The 20506-nt window shown below is 35.8% G+C and overlaps 1 protein-coding gene across 1 annotated transcript in view; it reads right to left on the reverse strand.

Annotated features, from left to right (window-relative positions):
- Positions 1-17693, reverse strand: part of LOC146539792 (uncharacterized) — a 41051-nt gene extending 23358 nt beyond the window's left edge. Inside the window, exons 1-2 of the mRNA XM_085207927.1 lie at positions 16191-17693; positions 14928-15959 (exon numbers count right to left, since the gene is read on the reverse strand). Of these exons, the coding sequence (XP_085064053.1) occupies positions 14928-15959; positions 16191-17693 (2535 nt within the window). The remainder of the gene's footprint in view (positions 1-14927; positions 15960-16190) is intronic.
- Between the last annotated feature and the right edge of the window lie 2813 nt (positions 17694-20506).

The raw sequence follows: 20506 nt of genomic DNA on the forward strand, positions 1-20506 counted from the left end.
AGCAGGTCAAAATGGATTCCATCAAGTGCTCTTAAATTAGTATTAACAATATATATATATATACAAATATATAGTTACCTAAGGTATTTTATTTAATTTACCATGACACAGAAGTCCTAAAACAATATTCAATGTTAATGCTAGAGCTGTTTCGTTTAAATGCAGAGTAAATAGCCCGGGGTGAGCGCATTATGGCTGTATCAATTTAAAACGTAGTAATTGCTATAGGAATAGTAAAAGATTTTATTTTAAGTGACTAGCAGACCCGCGAACTTCGTATCGCCTTACAGTCGATTCTTTTTTTTTAATATGTATTCTACTATTCGGGACACCGGGTCAGCTAGTAAGATAAAAAAATAAAGAAAGTTGATAAGTCAACAATTATATAATATCAAAAAAAAAAACTTAAATCACTTTAAATTCTTGTAATATTCATTAAAAATTACAATAAAAATAACAATTTCCGATATCTTATTATGATACCTACTTATTATATTTTATTTTTACTTATTCTAAATTCAGTTTCATTTTCATTGTAGAACTTTATGGTACCCGTTATTTTTTGTTTGGTTATCTGGCGCGTAAACAAACAGAGCAGATGGTTTTCCAACACGGGAACAGGCAACATACAATAGACCATGCGAGAAACATGAGTTTTCTATATTAATACCACAAACACTTGATAACTGCCCCTGGGATTTGTTTATAGTCATTGCGAAATCAAGCCGTACTGGAAACTGTAGTCTTTTAAGCTCGTATGGTATGTCAGTCGAAATCATTGGGATGCCCCGCATCATCAAAAAGTCTTCTCCTTTATACTTTCCTTTCAATATGATTGCTTCTATTACGTTATTCATTATTTTTTTATCGCTAATCGTGTGCCTTTACAAAGTTTCGCAAAATTACAACTACACATACAAGCTTTAATTGAAGATTCTTCTTCTTCCTGGCATTAATCCCGGCTATTGCCAGGGTCTGCCTTCCTAGTCAAACTACTCCACTTTGCACGATCTTTTGCGTCCTCGGTGGTTAGACCATTGGCTCTCATGTGCTGCATCACGACATCCAACCAGCGCTTCCTTGGGCGTCCGGAAGGTCGCGTCCCAGGAACTGGTATAGCAAGGCACTTGCGTCCGACATAGTTCTTAGGCCGGCGCGTAACATGGCCAAACCATCTCAAGCGACGCTCTTGGAGCTTATCCGCTACATCACGGACCCCAAGACTACCTAGAATGAATGTGTTGCGTATGCGGTCAGACCGCGTTACGCCGCACATCCACCTCAGCATCTTCATTTCCGTGACGTGAAGCTCCTGAGTGTGCCGAGATAGTGCTGGCCAACATTCGCTGCCGTATAAAAGAACCGGTCCGACGATGCTCTTGTATATCAGCCCCTTGAGCTTGGGCGGTATTCTGCGGTCGCAGACCACACCAGTGACCTCCCGCCATTTGGCCCAGGCAGCGCTTATCCGGCCATGGACATCGTGATCGATGCCTCCAGACTCGTGCATAACGGATCCAAGGTACCTGAAATTCTCCGACTTAACGGCTGGCTCAGGACCTAAAAGGATGGTGCTCGAGTTCCGGCTCCCGCAGGCCATGTACTCTGTCTTCGACACATTTAGTTTAAGACCGCCGTTCTCAAGCGTACCCTTCCAGAGGTTCACTTTACGCTCCAGCGTCAGTCGGTTCTCGGCAATGAGTGCTATGTCGTCGGCATACATCATCAGCCATGGAGGCTGGTCCTGGATGTGAGCCGAGACAGTATCGAGCACTACATTGAATAAGAACGGACTAAGAGCCGAGCCCTGGTGAACCCCCACTGTAATCGGGAAGGGTCTAGTGTCGCCAACAGCAGTCCTAACCATAGAAGCGGAATCGTAGTACATGCCTCTGATAATCTCAATATAGGCCTCAGGGATCCCTTTGGATCGCAATGCCCACCAGATACACTGACGAGGCACACAGTCAAAGGCCTTCTGCAGATCTAAAAAGGCCACATGCAGAGCTCTCCTTTTTTCCCTGTATGCCTCCATCAAAGTTCTGAGGGCGAAAATGGCGTCCATGGTGCCCGATCCTGGCTGAAATCCATATTGAGACGCAGAGACAGTACACTCTCGGCGGAGCCTGAGGTCGATCATGCCCTCGAAGAGCTTCATGGTATGACTCATAAGCTTAATGCCCCTATAACTACCACAATCTTGAACACTGCCCCTTCCCTTGTAAATAGGGGTAATAAAGCTAAGCCGCCACTGATGCGGCATCTTACCAGTGTTCAAGATATGGTTAAAAAGGTCAGTAAGCATGAGCACACCAAGAGAGCCCAACGATTTCCACGCTTCGATCGGAATGTCGTCAGGTCCCACCGCTTTTCCGTTCTTCATTCTTATTCCAGAGGATGTCCTGACTAATATCTGTCCGATATTTGTTTGTGGGCATACGGGTACGCGACCCCGGATCCTCGAGCCGCCACTCTCACATCCTCATCCAGTCCGGAAGAATGGTGTCCCCCCCCTTCCCCTCCTCCTTTCCTTAGCTCTCTCCTTCTTCTACCTATCCTACTCCTTCTATTTTACTCTCCCCTCGGTTTTTCCCCACAAAGGGGTGGCTCCAATTAAAAACCGCCAACCGCCACTTAAATGGACCATGAAGATTGTTAGGCGGAAACCCTGGCAAACCAAGTGAGTTTAAAAATTCCGGTAGATAGTTCACGACATCATCTTCATTAGTAGCCGTATCAACTGATTTATATGTCCTCATTACGCCAGGAATTACATCTTGGAAATTGAAAATTTAATTCATTTATATCAGTGTGTTTGGCAGCCAGTAAAGCTCTTCCGTTCAACCAACCATGGAATAAATAATTTTCAGCAACATTTGGAAGCACTTTATGATGAATGAGTTCATCTTTGGATTACGTTAACTGACAAAAACGATCAGGAAAGGTGATGCAGCCAATCAGCGCATCTATAGGAAGTTTGCCATTACCAATATCAATGAGTTAATTAGAGAATATGTCTCCAGATTGATAATTTTGCATCATGACACGAATATTCTCGCTTAAATGTAATACCTTGACATGTTTCTACAATTTGGAGGACTTTAAACATGATTTCAGTTCATCATCAGCTTGCTTTGAACGTGGAACCACTGGCAATGTTTGGCGAAAATCTCCTGATAATAAAATCCGTAGATCTTTTAAAGTTCTTTCTAAATTCAACTGTCAAATCAAATTAAAGTGTTTAGTAAGTGATATTGTAGACGACATAGCATCTCATAAACAAAATATTTCAATTACCTGCATTTATCATCTTGATTGGGAAATCATAGCCATCTTCAACTTGACAAAATATAATGGGATATTGCAGTGCATCATATGAGCGATGTGTTTCCTTAATACGTTGTATTCGATTATTTCACGTGACTCCAAATTTTCTCCAATTTCAACAATGGCAACTTCATCGATAGAAGATGCATTAAAACATTGCACTTTTGAAAAATATAATTAGTTAATTGTATTCGTGAAATAATTTTTGTAATTGTTCAACTATTGACCTTTTCAGTGAATTGTTATGTGTACAACGTAGGTTGATTTCTTGTGGAGAATTTTTCATAAAATAAATTTGCTAAGACTTGTAGTCGCTATCTGGTACTGGTAACAATAAACCTGCTCTATGATATATTTGACCTTGTAACTGTTGAGGGAAAAATGTATTGTAATGCGTATGGGCTATAATAGTTATGATTAACATACATGCAACTGCAGATACTATGACAAAACTTAAAAATTAGCATCAAATTTTCCCGAACTGCTTTTGTTACTCCAAATGAAGTCATTTGAAAGCAGTCGTTGTATTGTTGAATATTTTTTAAGAAGTGTACATATGGAATATGCTCCTATTCCTAAAACCAATGAGTACAATGGCTCTGGAGGTGGAAGTTACGGTATCAATTTACACAACACAATCTATTGGCTTTATTTTACAATAACAATTTTTAAATTTCAATTTTTACAATAACCTTACAATATTGGCTAACTGAGTTCATAGGTCCAATAGCAACACAGCTGTAGGCACTGCTGGCATCAATTGATATATATAACAAAAAGGAGCTCGATTCAAATTTGCACCATTATCAGTAGTAGTAAACTATCGTGCTTTACGGGTCTGTCTCAATCGATTTTTTTCACGTTCATTGCAATCTTCACGTTCTGGGCAGTACGATTAGATTATTCTGCCTAAATTTGTCCACCGCCTTATAAAAGGCAAATTTAGTAAGTCACAAATACACAACACTTTATTAATTTTATAAAATTTGTGGCTTTTAGATTTAATAATGTAGCTGCACATTTACAACAAAGAGACTTTTACATTTCAAGTGACATTTTACCATAGAAATATTGACAAATATTGACATTAAAAGACTGAGATCCCAGGGCCCCCAGACCTACATCATTTTAGCAAAGCTGAAATCTAATATGTACTTAAGACTGTATGCATACTCTCTAACTTAAAAAAACCTTCAGAGATAGTGCCAACTTAAAGCACACTTCCAGTTACATTAAAATAGAAATTCTCGTTTTTATATATGTTTTAAAGTAAAAAATGTATATTTCACATTCTTTCACGTGTACCTTTACTTCTGCCAAACTTCCTAAAGGTTCTTTAAAATTTAAATATATTATTTACGGACTATTTAAAGATCCCTCATATATAACCAGATCAATCCGATGGCTTCATCATTTGCCCAGAAAGAGATATACCGTTATTTTTTGCTACCTTTTAAAGGATCCTATTTTCAAATTAGTGAGTAAGCATATAATATGTAAGCATATGTCTTAACTACATGTAAGACTAATAGTCCCGGCGACTCTGGGATCTGGAGCTATAATATTTATACGATACTAACGTCAGTCAATTGTTTTGCCTTCCCGGAATCCAGCGACTAACATTTAAACTTTATAGTACGGTATTAAAGTCCAAATTGACTTTTAAGTATTAATACGGATCTTTTGTATGGGAATGTAGAAAAGTGTTGTTTTTATATCTTTTCTGGGAATTTTTTAAAGTTGGATCCAATTTTTTTTTATTTCAACAGAAAATGCTCATCACGCTGAATAACTTTTCCTAAAGCGTTGTATTGATATCTTTTATAGATTAGGCGGGCTGCTAGGGTTTCACATCAGGTATTCGGGCTATCAAAATAAATTATAGCCTATATGTTGGCGAAGACTAATGGCTATGCGACAAAAGAAGTTTCATTTAAATCCGTCCAGTAGTTTTTGCGTTAAAGAGTCACAACAGACAGACAGACAGACAAGAATTCCAAAAATTATATTTTTCTCTTCTATTACTTGTATAAAGTCCCCCGGAAAGGTTTTTTTTAGTTTATATTCAATGTACAGATTTTACCCCCCTTACAGTTTTATTATATATATAGATTATGGGCAGTTTCTTGTTAAAGGTTGTTTATTAACAGAAAAGATAACCTTTTTTTACTTTCATGCTGTATCCCACATGTACATACATGTGTTAAGGTAGACTTAAGTTACCTAGTTGCCTAAGACAGAAAGAATCTGATGTCAGAACACTCCGTTCTCCAGTTTCTCCTTGAACTTAAAAGAATATACGTTGAGTAAAGAAACTTAATTAACAGAACGAGAAAATTAAAATAATTCCAATAAAATCTACAACCATCATATTTTCAATTAGACCTCAATTAATTATAATAATGATGCAAATTGAAAATATCAATTACCAAGTTATCCTTCCAATGCCTCTAGTAACTCGTAGCGTTACGGCACAGTTCGGTTGCGAACTTTGTGATTAAGACTAAAGATGGTCTTCGCAATTGGCTACACTATACTCTTCAATTGCATTTCTTCCTTAAAACCATCGTACAGTTTTAGAGATAACTTGTATTTTAAATAGATATAGGTAATATAGGTATAATAATGCAATGGCATAACATGTAAGTAGGTAAGAGAACCAGAGGAAGACCTTCGAGAGGAAGATCACCTAATAAAAATGAAGACTCCCAACATTTTTGTCACTCCTTTTTATGCTACTGCTCTGCCATTTATGTTCAGCAAAAGCCGAAAACGGAATGTCTTAACACCACCAAATTCTCCACCTATTTGACAAAAGGAACAAGCAAAGGAGCAAAAGGAAAATTTGAAACCGAAAAATTATAATTTCATTTTGTATTTTCACTATTTTCTCAGTGGCATTCAGTTTTCATAATGAAAAGAAATAACGTAGCGTCATTTAATTTCAAAGTTTCTTTCGTTTAGAATTATGCCAACATAAAATCACTTGACGGGCCTTTTATAGCCTTGCAATTGAAAATAATTTATCGTACTACTAATATCATAATTTGTGTGGAAGTTTGTGAGGTTAGATGTATGTGCCACTTTCACGCAAAAATTACTAAACGGATTTAGATGAAACTTTACAGTAGTATATTTTACACATTAAAATTAAATATAGGCTACAATTTATATCAAGATTTTGTATAAGTTGACTAAAATTTAAGCGGGCGAAGCCGCGTTTGGGGTTGCTAGTAGTTTATTAAAAATGGCGGCTCCGTGATCACAACACAGCGTGCGTTCCGTTTACATTTTGCTATTGGTCGACGTGATCCCATTCCCACTGGACCAACAATCAGAAATTGGGTATCAAATTTTAGAGCAACATCATCAGCATTAAAAACAAGACCACAAGGCCGAATTAGGACGTCAACGTCAGCGGAAAACGTGGATAGAGTGCGGGCTTCAATTCAACAATCCCCTCGGCGTTCTGTTCGGAAACATGCCGCTTCACTAGGATTATCTTTCAGTAGTGTCCGCAGAATACTGCATAGAGACCTTAAATTTCACCCATACAAGATTCAGGTAGTGCAAGAATTAACAGTTAGAGACTTAGACACACGAACAAATTTATGCCGCGACATTCAGCAGATCCCCCGCACTGCTGTTTTGATCTTCAGTGATGAGGCACATTTTCACCTCGCCGGAACTGTCAACAAACAGAATTTTCGATACTGGGCTGAGAATAACCCACGAAACCTACACGAACGACCACTTCACAGCCCTCGAGTGACAGTGTGGTGCGCTATTGCAGAGTTTGGTGTGTGGGGTTCCTATTTTTTTGAAGAAGATGGTCAAGTCGTCACAGTTACCTCTGCTCGGTATTGCGACATGCTTGAAACTTTTCTGAAACCGAAATTGGAGGAATTAACGCAGAATCATGACAACGATAACATCTGGTTCCAACAAGATGGTGCTACAGCCCATACATCCAGGCGTTCAATGGAAATCCTGCGACAAATGTTTCCCGGTCATCTCATTTCTTTGCGAGGTGACGTTGGGTGGCCGCCGAGATCACCTGATTTAACCCCCTGCGATTTCTTTCTCTGGGGTTACCTGAAGGAAAAGGTGTACACGCATCGTCCCCGAACCATCGATGAACTGAAGGCTGCAATCACGGAAGAAATCAATGCTATTCCGCTGAATATGACTCGACGAGTAATGGACAACTTCCGGGAAAGGCTTCAGCAGTGTGTGGTCAATGGAGGTAGACATTTACAGGATATCATTTTTAAAACCAACTAAATTAAAACTGCATGTTATGTGCTTTCAAACAATAAAATAATTTTTACTGCATGTCGCTTTGTTTTTAATACACACCTTATTGAAATCGGAAAGTTCAATATGACTCACCCTGTATTAATGTACGTTGAAATTTTAATCTTTAGAGCCGTATCGTGTCGTCGGTGGATTTTGGTTGAACGAGACTAAAGCTTAACGTCTAGATTTATTGAGAGTGATATAATACAATTATGTAGATTTTCACTCATGTTCCTCCATTTTCTTGAATATGATTCTATTACGGGCCAGTCGTGGCGCAGGGGCAAGTGTGTGACTGTAACCGCGACTAGTTTTTTATTCTCTATCTATCTCTCTTTACGCTGTAACCCATATAAAATAGCAGGATAGCCAGAGTGTTGTTACAAGAGCAATAAAATGAAAATAATTAATTCCCCTAAAAGGACCTCGAATCCACGACTGCCGTGTTTACAGTCGGTGCCGCTGCGCCGTGACAGACTTAATTAGAAAGATGCGTAAAGATAAAAAATAAAATCGGCTCGTTTGATCGTCTAACTTTTATGTCAGCATTTTAGCAAAACCCGACCTAAAATCCCCTGGGTTAGGCCGCCACTTATTGAGTTATTCTATTAGGAATATCTCAATTAATAAAAGAGAAAGTTGCTGATTCCTGGCTTAGAGTGTTAAAAATTTGCTACTTTGGCATACCACAAAATAAAATCAAACATTTTGAAAAGCGAGAACCATTCTAAAATTCTTTCAAATTATTTATAAAACAAGCAAAGTTATTGCTTCAATAATAATTAGGCCAAGTGCGGTATGCTTATATTTATGAATCTTTGAGTTACAGATCCCGTCTGATATTTTAACGAAATTAAAAACTTGGGCGGCACAATTGGAGAGTACCGCAAAGAGCCGAAACTGGGTTTCGATGCGATCGTTTTAAATCAAGCAGGAAAAATTACTTGGAGCATTTTTGAGTTCGCTGAAAACTCTCTTTACCCCATCCTCATTATATTGTGCTCACGACCAGACTGCTGTGAGGTACAAGATGTGGGAGACAGCGTTTATTTATTTTATTTTTACCTGAAATTAAATAAGTATGATTTAGTATTTAATAATGTAACACAGAATATGACAGTAATGATTTTAAATAGCTTGTGGTATGTATAAATACTATTACTAAAAATATTCTTATTCATTTTGTTGTTGAGAATTTAGTCTTAAAAAAAGGATAATTTTGTACATTAACATAAAATGTTACCAATAAAGTGTACCTATTTAAACAAAAAAAAAATATTCTCAAAGAATAAGGCGAGAGTTACAATTATCAGATTTCTAAGTTTTATCAGATTATATTTGAATAATGTTTTTTTATCTATGATATATTTTTTTAACTATATAAGTATTAAAGGTAAGCTATTGGACACTTCGTTCCCCACATCGCCCAATTTTCCATAAATGGCGTGTTGAGTAGTGGAACTCACCGTGCTTTGTCTTATCTAGCAAAGGGAGAAAAAAAGCAGTCCTCAAGTGGAAATCGATTCCACAACCTGTCGCGTTTACAGTAAAATGCTATGACACTGAGTCACGCAACCCTCAAAGTTAAATGAAATTAAATAATACTCAAATTCTTATAAATCAGACCAGACAGTGTGAAAATGTTCCGCCGCGTTGAAGCAGACAGCGGCCCCACTTCAATCTATTTTACCATCCACGTCTTAGTGAAATGTCAGGTTTTTATTACGGCACTTCGGAGAGGCCACATGAGACCACACGACACCGGCGACCGGCGACCGGCGTCTCGTACTTACCAGTACGTCGCTCAGTCGTGGGGTGTTTTACGATTTAAGTGTATCTCTTTATCTTATACGTTTCATTAGTACACTCTTTAAGTGAAGTTGAGTGGTTCAAAGGTTTTGTTTTAGGTTCACGCTGTATCTCGCACTTAGTAGGGTAGGCGAGAGGGAACCCGGGGGATCTAGTGTTCAGATATTCCATTTAAATTAAGACACTTCTGTTCCCCGCGTTCCGCCGAATTTTTGAGACATTGCGTGTTGTGTGGCGAAACTCAGCACCGCGCTTCGCCTCATTACCAGATGGAAATGAAAATGTTAAATATTTTAATCCAATTCAATCATCCAATTTAATCTAACTCACTGAAAAATAGGCAACGGAAATGTCTTAATGGGTAATGAAGTATCATAACACCAAGTTCTCGCTGCCTACCCTGATTTAATTTAAAAACTAGTTAGTAGTAGCTTTAATTTAAACATAATAATAATAAAAAAAACACTCTCTACGGTTAGATTAAGGATTTTTGTTATATCGATTAAATTATTTATGCAAAGATCTCCAAACTCTGAGCAATCTTCTTAGATACTTATCAGAATTGTATGCTATACTGAGATACCAGGTTTTTATCAGACTACATGAGACGGGCCACATGAGAGCAATACCAAAAGTAGCAGACAACGTGGGAAGGTGATTTATGGTTGAAAAGTTATAATTTTGACCTCACATCGATCGTTCTATTCCAATGCTGTTATATATCATACTAGCGGACGCGCGCAGCTTCGCCTGCGTATTGCTTAGGGGTGAATTCTAATAAACCATGAAACACGTGTTCAATGAAATATTTTTAAGAGTCTCAATTTCAAATTTTATAAAAATCGGTGTCGATTTAAAGATTTTTCCATACAAACTTTCATCCCCTTATTTGCACCGTTAGGGGGTGAATTCTAGAAAACCATGAAACACGTTTTCAATTAAATACTTTTAAAAATCAAAATTTCAAATTTTATAAGAATCGGTGCCGATTTAATTTTTTTTCCATACAAACTTTCAACCCCTGGTTCACCCCTTTAAGGTTAAAATTTTTCAAAATCCTTTCTTAGTGGATGTCCAGATTACGAAAGTAAACATGTGTCCAAATTTCATGTTACCTCAGTCAGTGCGTCTTACCTCAGTCAGTGAGGACAAGTCCTTTTATATATATAGATTGTCTTGTTTTAGCTTCATGTTGTATCACATTGAGGCCAGTCGTGGTTCAGGGCACAAGGGCTCAGGAGCATAAAAAATGACTCTCAACGCGACTGGTTGTGGGTTCGAACCCCACTCGAAGAAATGAAATATTTACTTAAATTTATATTTCCATTTCTTCTTGCTAGAGTAGCGTAGAGGCAACAAAACACTATTAACATAATTTACAAGAAAAAAAAACTATTTAAAACTAAAGAAGATAAGCACTCGCGTCGTCTACAGAATTTCTTTATCTCCTCGAAAGTGTTATCACTTAATGAAGTGAAGATTTCTACTAACCTTTTTTGTTCGTTTGTATATAGTTTTGAGATTAGTAAAAAGAATCTTTTCTCAATATGTAAATGTTTCTTTTCTGTGTGGTACTCCAAAAAAACTTTGAAATATGAAACCTACGACATCAAATTCCTTATTAAACTCTTATTTCTACTGAAATTAGAGATTATGCGTTTTCAGAGGCGGAACTACTACCTTTATCACATACTTATACATACTTAGCAAAAGAGCTTTCTGTGATGAAGATTTTTTTAACAAGGCAAAGGGTTGTGTTTCTCTTGCCCCACTGGTGTCGTTGAAGAGGTTATAATCAAGAAAATTTAATGTTATTTCATAGATTAAACCACAAAATCTGGAAGATTTATTGATACACATATATTTATACAAATATAACCATTTTCTGGAATCTTAACCTATATTCAGATGCAAATAGAATTATTATGTCGGGACAACGAAATTTAGTTTATTTCCGGACCCAAACAAAACCGGTCCACTGTTGGCCCTTTCATCCGGATAATACGAGGGAAATGACCAAAGGTCAGTCCGTGTTCTTTGTAAAGTATAAGATAAATAATGAATTTCATTGCCCCTTTGATACGTTTGGAACTTAATAGGCTTTTACATATGTGTAATTATTTAAAATTAAATAATTCTTTGCTATAATATAAATCGCTTTTCGGGAAAAGCGAGAAGCTGATATAAATGAAATTTAAATCCTAGTCTATCTGCTACAATCGTAAATCGCCTCCAGTAATCGTCTAAATATGACGGATGGTGGATATACAAACACATACATTACAACTGTCCCGTAGTGACTGATTTATAGGATTTTAAGACGTGAGATTAAGTTCATATATTTTTCTGTATAAAATATCTAAATTGATATTTTTTAGACGACTTGAAAAAAGTTGTTATCAATTTGACCTCATGTGATGTTGCTAAAATTTAATAATATTTGAGTGTAAGTAAGTAAATCATCTACTTACATTGTGAAATATTTGCCAACTACATTACGAAACCTGTGGATTTTAATTACCTAGGTACCTATGGTATAGTAACCTTTTGAATTCACTCTTCAGAATTTGCTTTTAAAATATACAATTTTTTATTAATAAGCAGGGTGAGAGAACTAAATACTACGGGATAAATTTACTCTGGAAGCACTAGTCTTCTTCAGTCCAGTCACGGCGAAGTGGCATAAAGTGTGACTGTAAACGCGACAGGTTGTGGGTACGATTCCCACTCAAGGAAATATTTAATGTTTCCATTTTCTACGTTCAGGTGTTGGAGCAAAACGCGGCGGCGGAATTTTTTTTTTTTTTTTTTGGCGGAATTTGGGGAAACGGAGTGTCTTAATACTAGGTTCCATCTGTTTACCCTACTATGAGTGGATTATAGAAACCTTGTATTAAAACAATCCGTTGCAATGTACGTTGAGTGGTGGAACTCTACGCTGCGTTTTGTCCACCAAAGTGGAGAAAGAAATAAAGAACCCACTACCTCTGCCCTTCTGTGTCACGATACACAGAATTTCAATTTGTAATATTTATATTTGATTTCAAAAAGAATAAATATTATACAAGATCACATATGTAAGAAGTAAGTCTAAGAATTTTAGTTTATCGTATTTTGTAAGAAAGAAATCGCTATCGTTCCAAATAAATCGTAAATTATGTTGGCATTTACGGTGTTCGGTGTCGAGTTTTGTTACAATTTTGCGAGAGCTTGAGGTTAAATTAAATAAACAGCTTATTTCCTTTTCTCAGGCTGGCGCTGTCAGCTCGCTAACTAGGTTAGTTACAGTTTCATTTCGGGGGAGTCTTTGCAACTATTGTTGTTATAAGGAACGCTTTCTGAAACATTGTTTTTAGAATGTATGTACTATTGAACTTTGTATAGAATTTAGGTAGATTTTGTATAATTTGAGTAATAATGGTATAAATAGGTTTCTTTGTCTATTTTTGTCCTAAGATTGAGAAAAGAAGCCTGTTGGGGCGCACAAGGGCACAGGCCGTGTAAACATGACACAGGCTTTACGATTTCCACTCCAGGAAAATAAATGTACATTTTTTTATTTCCTCGTTCTGGTAACGAGGTATAGCGCAGCGTTGAGTTCCGTTACTAAACTTGCAATGCCTCAACAGGAGCTTGGTTGTGTGGTGGAACTCAGCTGGGTGTGCTGCTTCTTGCCACGTTACCCCATCGAAGAACCATGATATATTTATTTAATATTTTTATTTAGATCTTCCTCGTCAAAAGCGTAAACAGATGTTTTTGTTTGTGATTAATTGATATGTTTAGGATAGACAGTGATACTCGTATTCAGAAATAGAGAATTCAGTGGAAATAGTAACACAGCTGTATGTAACCCATTTATCACTGGGAGCCCAAGTAAAGGATTTCGATGGTGTGCTTCTGAATAATGAAAAATTTTGTACATATTTTTAACAATTCTAAAGTGTTATTTAGAAAATAATAATAAGTTGGAACTAGCAAATAAATATTTCGACGTAAGACTTAGTGTTTAGAGGATTTGGATGTTTTAAAAGAGGCACAAGTTCAAATCCCACTACAATCTTTTCAACACATGTGTAATTTTTAATTTTTTTTATACGGTTTGTAAGAAAAAATTGTATTATTTTTATTATTTACGAAAAAGTCAAAACAAAGGAGTATACGGGAGCTCTGACGGTAAGTTGGGAGGTGAAGGCCTTTAAGGTGGAAATAGACTTGCTTTTTGAAGGTACCAATATCGTATCGACATGGAAACACTACCGCAGGGAGGCCATTCCACAGATGCGTGGCGCGTGGTATGAGGTTCCTACGAAGCCGCACGATAGTGGAATGCTACGTATCCAGATAGATAATTTATACATTGAAAAATTATATATTTTTTATTATTAAGAAGAGTTTTTCATATACGAAAAATTAAATTTGCACTAAGTACAATATAAATTACTTCAAAATTTGTATTTTTTTTAAAACAATTCCGTCTTTTGCTATCCATTGGATGTCAAATTCTAACATCTTTATACCCCATAAAATTAGATTGTTAAGTAAATAATAATATTGGGCTATGAAATTGACTTAGTTTCCGGCCTTTAGACGGCGTTTCGGGTGCCGTCGCCCCCATCCGGATAATACGAGGAAAATGAGACAAAAGTCATTGTTTTCCTTTGAAAAATAACGCTACTCGTAATACTGAAAATAATTTGTTAACTTTGTAATTAACATTTTTAGGAGAATATTATCTTTTTTTGTGATTTATTTTCTTCATTTGAAAAAGGAATATAATTAAATTGTGCTGTAATTAATGTTTTTTTGTTGTTGTGTAAAGAGCACTGATTAGTTCTTTGGTGGTGGTAAGTTTGAATCTATTATAATTTCTAATTGAAAGTTTAATAAAGTTTAAGGGTATTATTGAAGATTTTCTCTAGATATTTTTTTTTTTTTTTTTTTTTTTTTTTTCATTTATTTATGTACCACACGTGATAGAATGTACAGAAAACTTATAACAACAGGTAAAAAAGTGTACAAAGGATAACTTATCTCTAATAGAGATCTCTACCAGAAACCCTTGAATGTAGGAGATGTTATAAGAAATAATTCGGGTGCGGTATTTTAATGTTATGTTAATAATAATAATAATAATAAACCTACATACAAATATACATAATATTAATCAATATTCCTATACCTACATAAATATACTTTTACAAACATACACACATACAAACATATAAATATATACAATGACATAAAAGAGTTGAAACAGAAAAAGAAAATTAATAAAGAAAAAGACAAAGCGACTACTAAAGATTCTAATTAAGATGAAGAAAATGTTGTTTTAGTTTGATTTTAAAAGTATTTAGAGATGGATTGCCCGACAGTATAGAGTTAGGTAGTGAGTTCCATAAGTGCACTGCTTGAACTGTGAAGGATTTTTCATAGAAAAAGGTATTACATATAGGGTACTCAAGCTTTCTTTGAGTTACACATGAGCGTACCGGTCTTTCACTTGGAAGTGTCAGTTGAAAACGCTCCCTTAAGTAAGGAGGAGAGGATGACTTTAAAATGTTAAAAAGCAAAGTGAGAATGTGCAGGTTACGACGTAAACGCACAGGAAGCCAATTCAGTTGTCGACGGAAATCAGACACGTGGTCAAATTTGCGTAATCCGAAGATAAAGCGAATACACATATTCTGAAGTCGGTCAAGTTTGTCGAGAGCCTCTTCATTAGCATCAGGATAACAAACATCAGCGTAATCTAGCAGTGGTAGAAGAAGAGATTGAGCAAGAATGATTTTAGTGCGAATGGGTAAGAAATTTTGAAGGCGTTTAAGAGAGTGCAAAGAATAATGTATACGTTTACTGATTACATTAATGTTCGCAGACCACGACAACTGGCTATCAATTATGAGACCCAAATTTCTTGCTGAATCAGACAACGGTACTATTGTCTCGTTTAATTTAATACAAGGTAAGGTGTTAAAATCTACTCTAGCACGTAGTTGCCTACTACCAATTATTAGAGCTTGAGATTTGGAGGGGTTAATAAGAAGGCCAAACAAAGTCGCCCACTCGCTAATATGAGCGAGATCAGTGTTAATGTTCAAAATTGCAGTGTTTAAGTCTTCAAGAGTGGCGTGTCTATATAGCTGTAAATCGTCAGCGTAGAGATGGTATTGACAAGATAGGATTTTGGTAATTTCATTTATAAAAATGGAAAAGAGCAGAGGAGAGAGTACGCCGCCTTGAGGTACACCAGTTACCAAATCAACCCAGTCAGAGCAAAGCTCTCCGGTGTAGATTCTTTGCTTGCGACCCCGAAGATAAGAACGAAACCATTCAGTGGCAGCAGGAGAGATGTTAAGTGTGGAAAGGATACCAAGTAACACATCAAAATCCACAGAGTTAAACGCGTTACTAAAGTCGAGTAAAATAAGTATAGTTAATTTTTTATTATCCATCGCGAAACGAATATCATCAGTAACTTTAATTAACGCTGAACATGTACTGTGTGATGGACGGAAGCCGGACTGGAATGTATTTAAAAGATTGTTTTGGAATAAATAGTTAGAAAGCTGTTGAAAAGCTGATTTCTCAAGGAGCTTCGAAAGGACAGGAAGGATAGAAATAGGACGAAAGTGTGAAAAATGAATAGGATTAGATTGTTTAGGTAACGGAAGGACATGTGCACTTTTCCAGGCAGTAGGGAAAGATTTTGACTCGAATGAGAAGTTTAGAATGTGAGTAATAATAGGAGTTACAAGATGTAGCACTAGCAGCAACATGTCACGACTTAAGTTATCACTTCCAACAGCTTTAGAGGAAATAGATACGATACCCTTTCTAACTTCTTCTACTGTCACTTCATGGAAGGCAAAAGGATCACAGTTAGGCTGGGTGGCCTGAGCCAGTTTTCGAAGACATAAAGTTTTATTGGATTTGGCCATACGCACGGGGGAAGCAGAAAAGTAACTATTTAGAGAATTCAAATCAATGGACTGATAAGAAATGTTACGAGATTTACCCACGCCTAGTGACTCAAAGAATCTCCAAGTTTGAGAAGGAGAGAAATTATCAATGCAGGAAGTTATATACCGGCGTTTTGCATCTCTACACAACCTGTTACACCGATTTCGCAGCTTTTTATAGACAGCAACATTCTCTGGACTCGGGTGCCACTTGCACTTTCTCTTGGCTTTGTCGCGTTTCTTCATTATTATCTTTACGTACGAAGTTAGCCAAGGGGCAGGCGGGCGTCTAAAACGGACTGGTTTAAGTGGTGCATGAGCGTTAAATAAAGATAATAAGTTATTGTTAAAAATGTCAACTTTTTCGTCAATGTCAGAAGATGAATAAAAATGAGACCAATCCATTAAACTAGCGTCTGAAGCAAACGAGTCGTGATCAATATGCTTATAGTTACGACGCATTAACACTTTGCCTCTTCGCTTAGGTAGTGATAAAGTGTAACTTACAAACAGGAGGTCATGGTACGAGAAGGGGGCTGTCAGTTGACCATGTACACGTACGTTCTCCGGCTTGGAGGCCATAATGACATCAATCAAAGAGGGATCAGAATTTGGAGGAAAATGTGTTTCAGAGAGGGTAAGAATAGAGAGATTGAAAGAAGACATTAAAGATTGTAACCTTTTAGCTCTGGAGTCTTGTTTTAGAAGGCAAGTGTTCAAGTCGCCCATAATGATTGTGTGTTCATAAGAAGAGACAAGGCTTTCAAGAACTATTTCAAAAGTATGGAAATAATTAATATTCATAGAGGGACTATAAACAACACCAAGAAGGACTTTAGTATGGCGGCAATTAATTTCAAGAAAGAGATATTCTAAATTGGCTGAGTATTCATTGGGAGAATGTTGTAAGATCTTATAAGAAATATCAGTTTTAAGGTAAATACAGATACCACCGCCTCTTTTATTAATACGATCATTTCTGATGAGATTAAAGTTTGAAATGGAATAAAGAGAAGAAGGGAGAGAAGGTTTAAGCCATGACTCTGAGACCAAGATACAGTCGACGGGTACATTGTTAAACGACACAAGAAGGTCGGTGTAGTGCGCTGGTATGCTTTGAGCATTGATGTGCACCAGATTCAAGCAAGAGCTCACATTGAATACTGATTGAAGTTTACAATCCAAAGAAAAATCACTAACTCCCAAATCACTACCATCAGTTGTTACACTATGAAAACTTTCAGACGAGGAACATGTAAAATAATTATCCTTTAAGGCTTCATCAATATCTGACATAATTTATGAACTTTATATATGTATATATATACTTACAGCAATAATAAAATTATATAAGAACAAATATAAAATGATAAAAATATATAATTAAAATAGATCAAATATATAAATAATAAATATTAATATCGGCTACTGTTTACAGTAACACCAATAATTATACAAAAATAAAAACTTTAATATAATCAAACCCACATTCACTGGCAGTTCGGAAGAGAGGATGCTAAATTACAATATTAACAACACCAAAAACCACATTATTGTTTGTGTGTAAACAAACACACACAATGTAAACAACAATAAGCGTAACTTAATAAGTTTGGTACAGTACAATGATATATTATTACAAGCAATATAATATCTTTTTTGTACCTTGTTTAATAGAACAATGAAAGTAAAACACATTTAAACCTATACTATTCCTTATCAAAATATTATCAAAATATTTATACCAAACCTGATTCTATTTAGTTAATATTTCGTTTTATTTATTTTGTATTTTATTATCGTGTGTTGATAACTATTAGGCGAAACCCAACGCCGCGTTTTTTCTTTTACCACAGCACCAAATCGTTAATAATTTTACCAATAGGAAATCGAATCAACAGCAAAGTAGCAATTAACAATCATTAACCCCATTTTCACAATAAAATAATTCCCCAAATCCATATCAAACATCTAAAACAGAAAACTTTTCACTATAAGCTCGGAAAGTTAAAGGGATGATTGAAAGTGGTGTTTTATCGTAACAATTTATAGAGGGTGGTACAATTGATAGCGTGCTAACCGCGGCCCGAGGGATTGATAAAGATTATAGGCTTAACCGTAGAATTGTTGCTCAAAAGTTTGGGTAAAACAGTTGATGATACATGTAAATATAATTTTTATGTGATACGGTGTTGTTGGATATTTGTTTATTTGTGTGTATTTTGAGGTCAGCGATTCCCATTAGTCGAGTGGCGGAACTTAACGCAGCGCTATGTTTATCCGAGTGGAGCAATGAGAATAATTTAAATATAATCAGAAGAGTTCATATTTTAAATGTGTATGTTTGTTTCCTTGGGATGGTCAGAATTAAGGGTGGTGTCGTTTCTCATCATCAATATAAAATGAACCTTTCAATTTTACCGAAAAAAACTTTTATATTTATTTCTTAATATTTCCATAGTCATTAATATAATTTAATGAGTCAGCGCTTTTTTTAATTCATTAATCTATCTTATAATTAGTTAATTAAAGAAAATAAAAATCAATCATGTGCCAAATTCTAATCATATCGGGAAAATTGTACGTAATTGGAGTCAATTTGCACAAGTTGTTGAAAGGAATTTGTATTTGCGAAGACCTTCCAAAGGAATGAGGCACAAAAATAGACCTAATTATATAAGCCTTACCTGCTTACTTATATTAATCCCTGCCTCGTTTTACCTGCGACTTCATCCCCATGACCAAATAGAAATTAAGAGAATATTATGACACTTTCCGAATGCCATGTTGTGAGCGTTCAATAAATGTTTTATCCAAACAAAAATATTAGAGTTTTCAACTCGAATTCGGACTTATAGTTTCTAAGATCAGTGCATTTAATCACACAAACCTTTCAAATATTATTATAGAGGACTATAAGGTAGAGAACAGTGACCCAAAATTTAAATCTCTCTGCAATATGTAAATTTTTTTATTAAAAAAAAAAAAAGGAACGTAATAAAACTGAAAACATTATAATGTACCAAATGACTTCGCAAGCCATTATTCCAGTGCGATAATACCGCTGGTTGGAGCAATGTTGATGATAAATACAACGATCAATCAATGCCAGTAATAACGACATTTAGGCAGAAAAACTGCTTCGGGTCAACTCGGTATCAAATTGAACATCCCTTGTTAAGGGGTAGAAATGTGACTCCTGTATAACCTTTTTATTGGGTTTATGTTGTTAGGAACGGTGCTCGTGGATCCAGATCACCATTGGAGAAAAGTCACTGGCTGGTGAGATACATGTTTTTGTTTTTATAATCTATTTCTTACTTATAGAAAATAAATAACATGTTTACAATCGTACAATTAACAATTACTTACGGATATATAAATAAAAATAGTTTTTGCGTTAATTTTTTAATATTTTCAAGTCTCATTATATTTCTTTTCTAGTTTCACTATGCACATAACATCATGAAGCTCCGTTTTCTACATACCGCTCGAAGTCAAGACATTTCTAACGTACTTTAAGTGGCGGGACTTAACAACGCAGTTTTTCATGAAAATAATTAAATTTATTTCATTTTTCTCTACCATCTCTTACAGACAGACGCTGTCGCTTGAGCTAGAATAGTTTCATACAAATCCTGTCTACTAAATCGTTAGATAAAACGGCAATTCACCTCATTCTCCACATTTAACCACAAACCCTTACATATATTATTTATTTATTATAATAGTACTGTTTAACCCTTAAATAAGCCGATCAATCAACATCCAAGTATAACACGTGGAATTATATTTGAGCAATATCTCGCAACGCTACGATAGCGCTACGATAACGCTACGGCTGCTACGGCCGTTTAATGATCATCATTTTGGCTTTTAATTGGCCAATTTGTGTATATAATTTAAATTGTATTGTGATTGACTTTACTTTACGTTTGTATGGAATATGCATGTGATGATAAAATATTATTTATGTACCTGTATATTGTAAAATTATTTCGTTACTGACAGGAAAACTTTGCTGGAACCATGTGGCGTAAAGATGTAGGTTTTTTGGTGAGCTGTAGGCTCTGTTTGAGATGTAGGTTTTTTGGTGAGTGTAGAGTAGT

The sequence above is a fragment of the Heliconius melpomene genome, chromosome 3, assembly GCF_056956725.1.
Source record: "Heliconius melpomene rosina isolate 202511_hmr_F chromosome 3, ASM5695672v1, whole genome shotgun sequence".
In the NCBI taxonomy this organism is placed as follows: Eukaryota; Metazoa; Arthropoda; class Insecta; order Lepidoptera; family Nymphalidae; genus Heliconius; species Heliconius melpomene.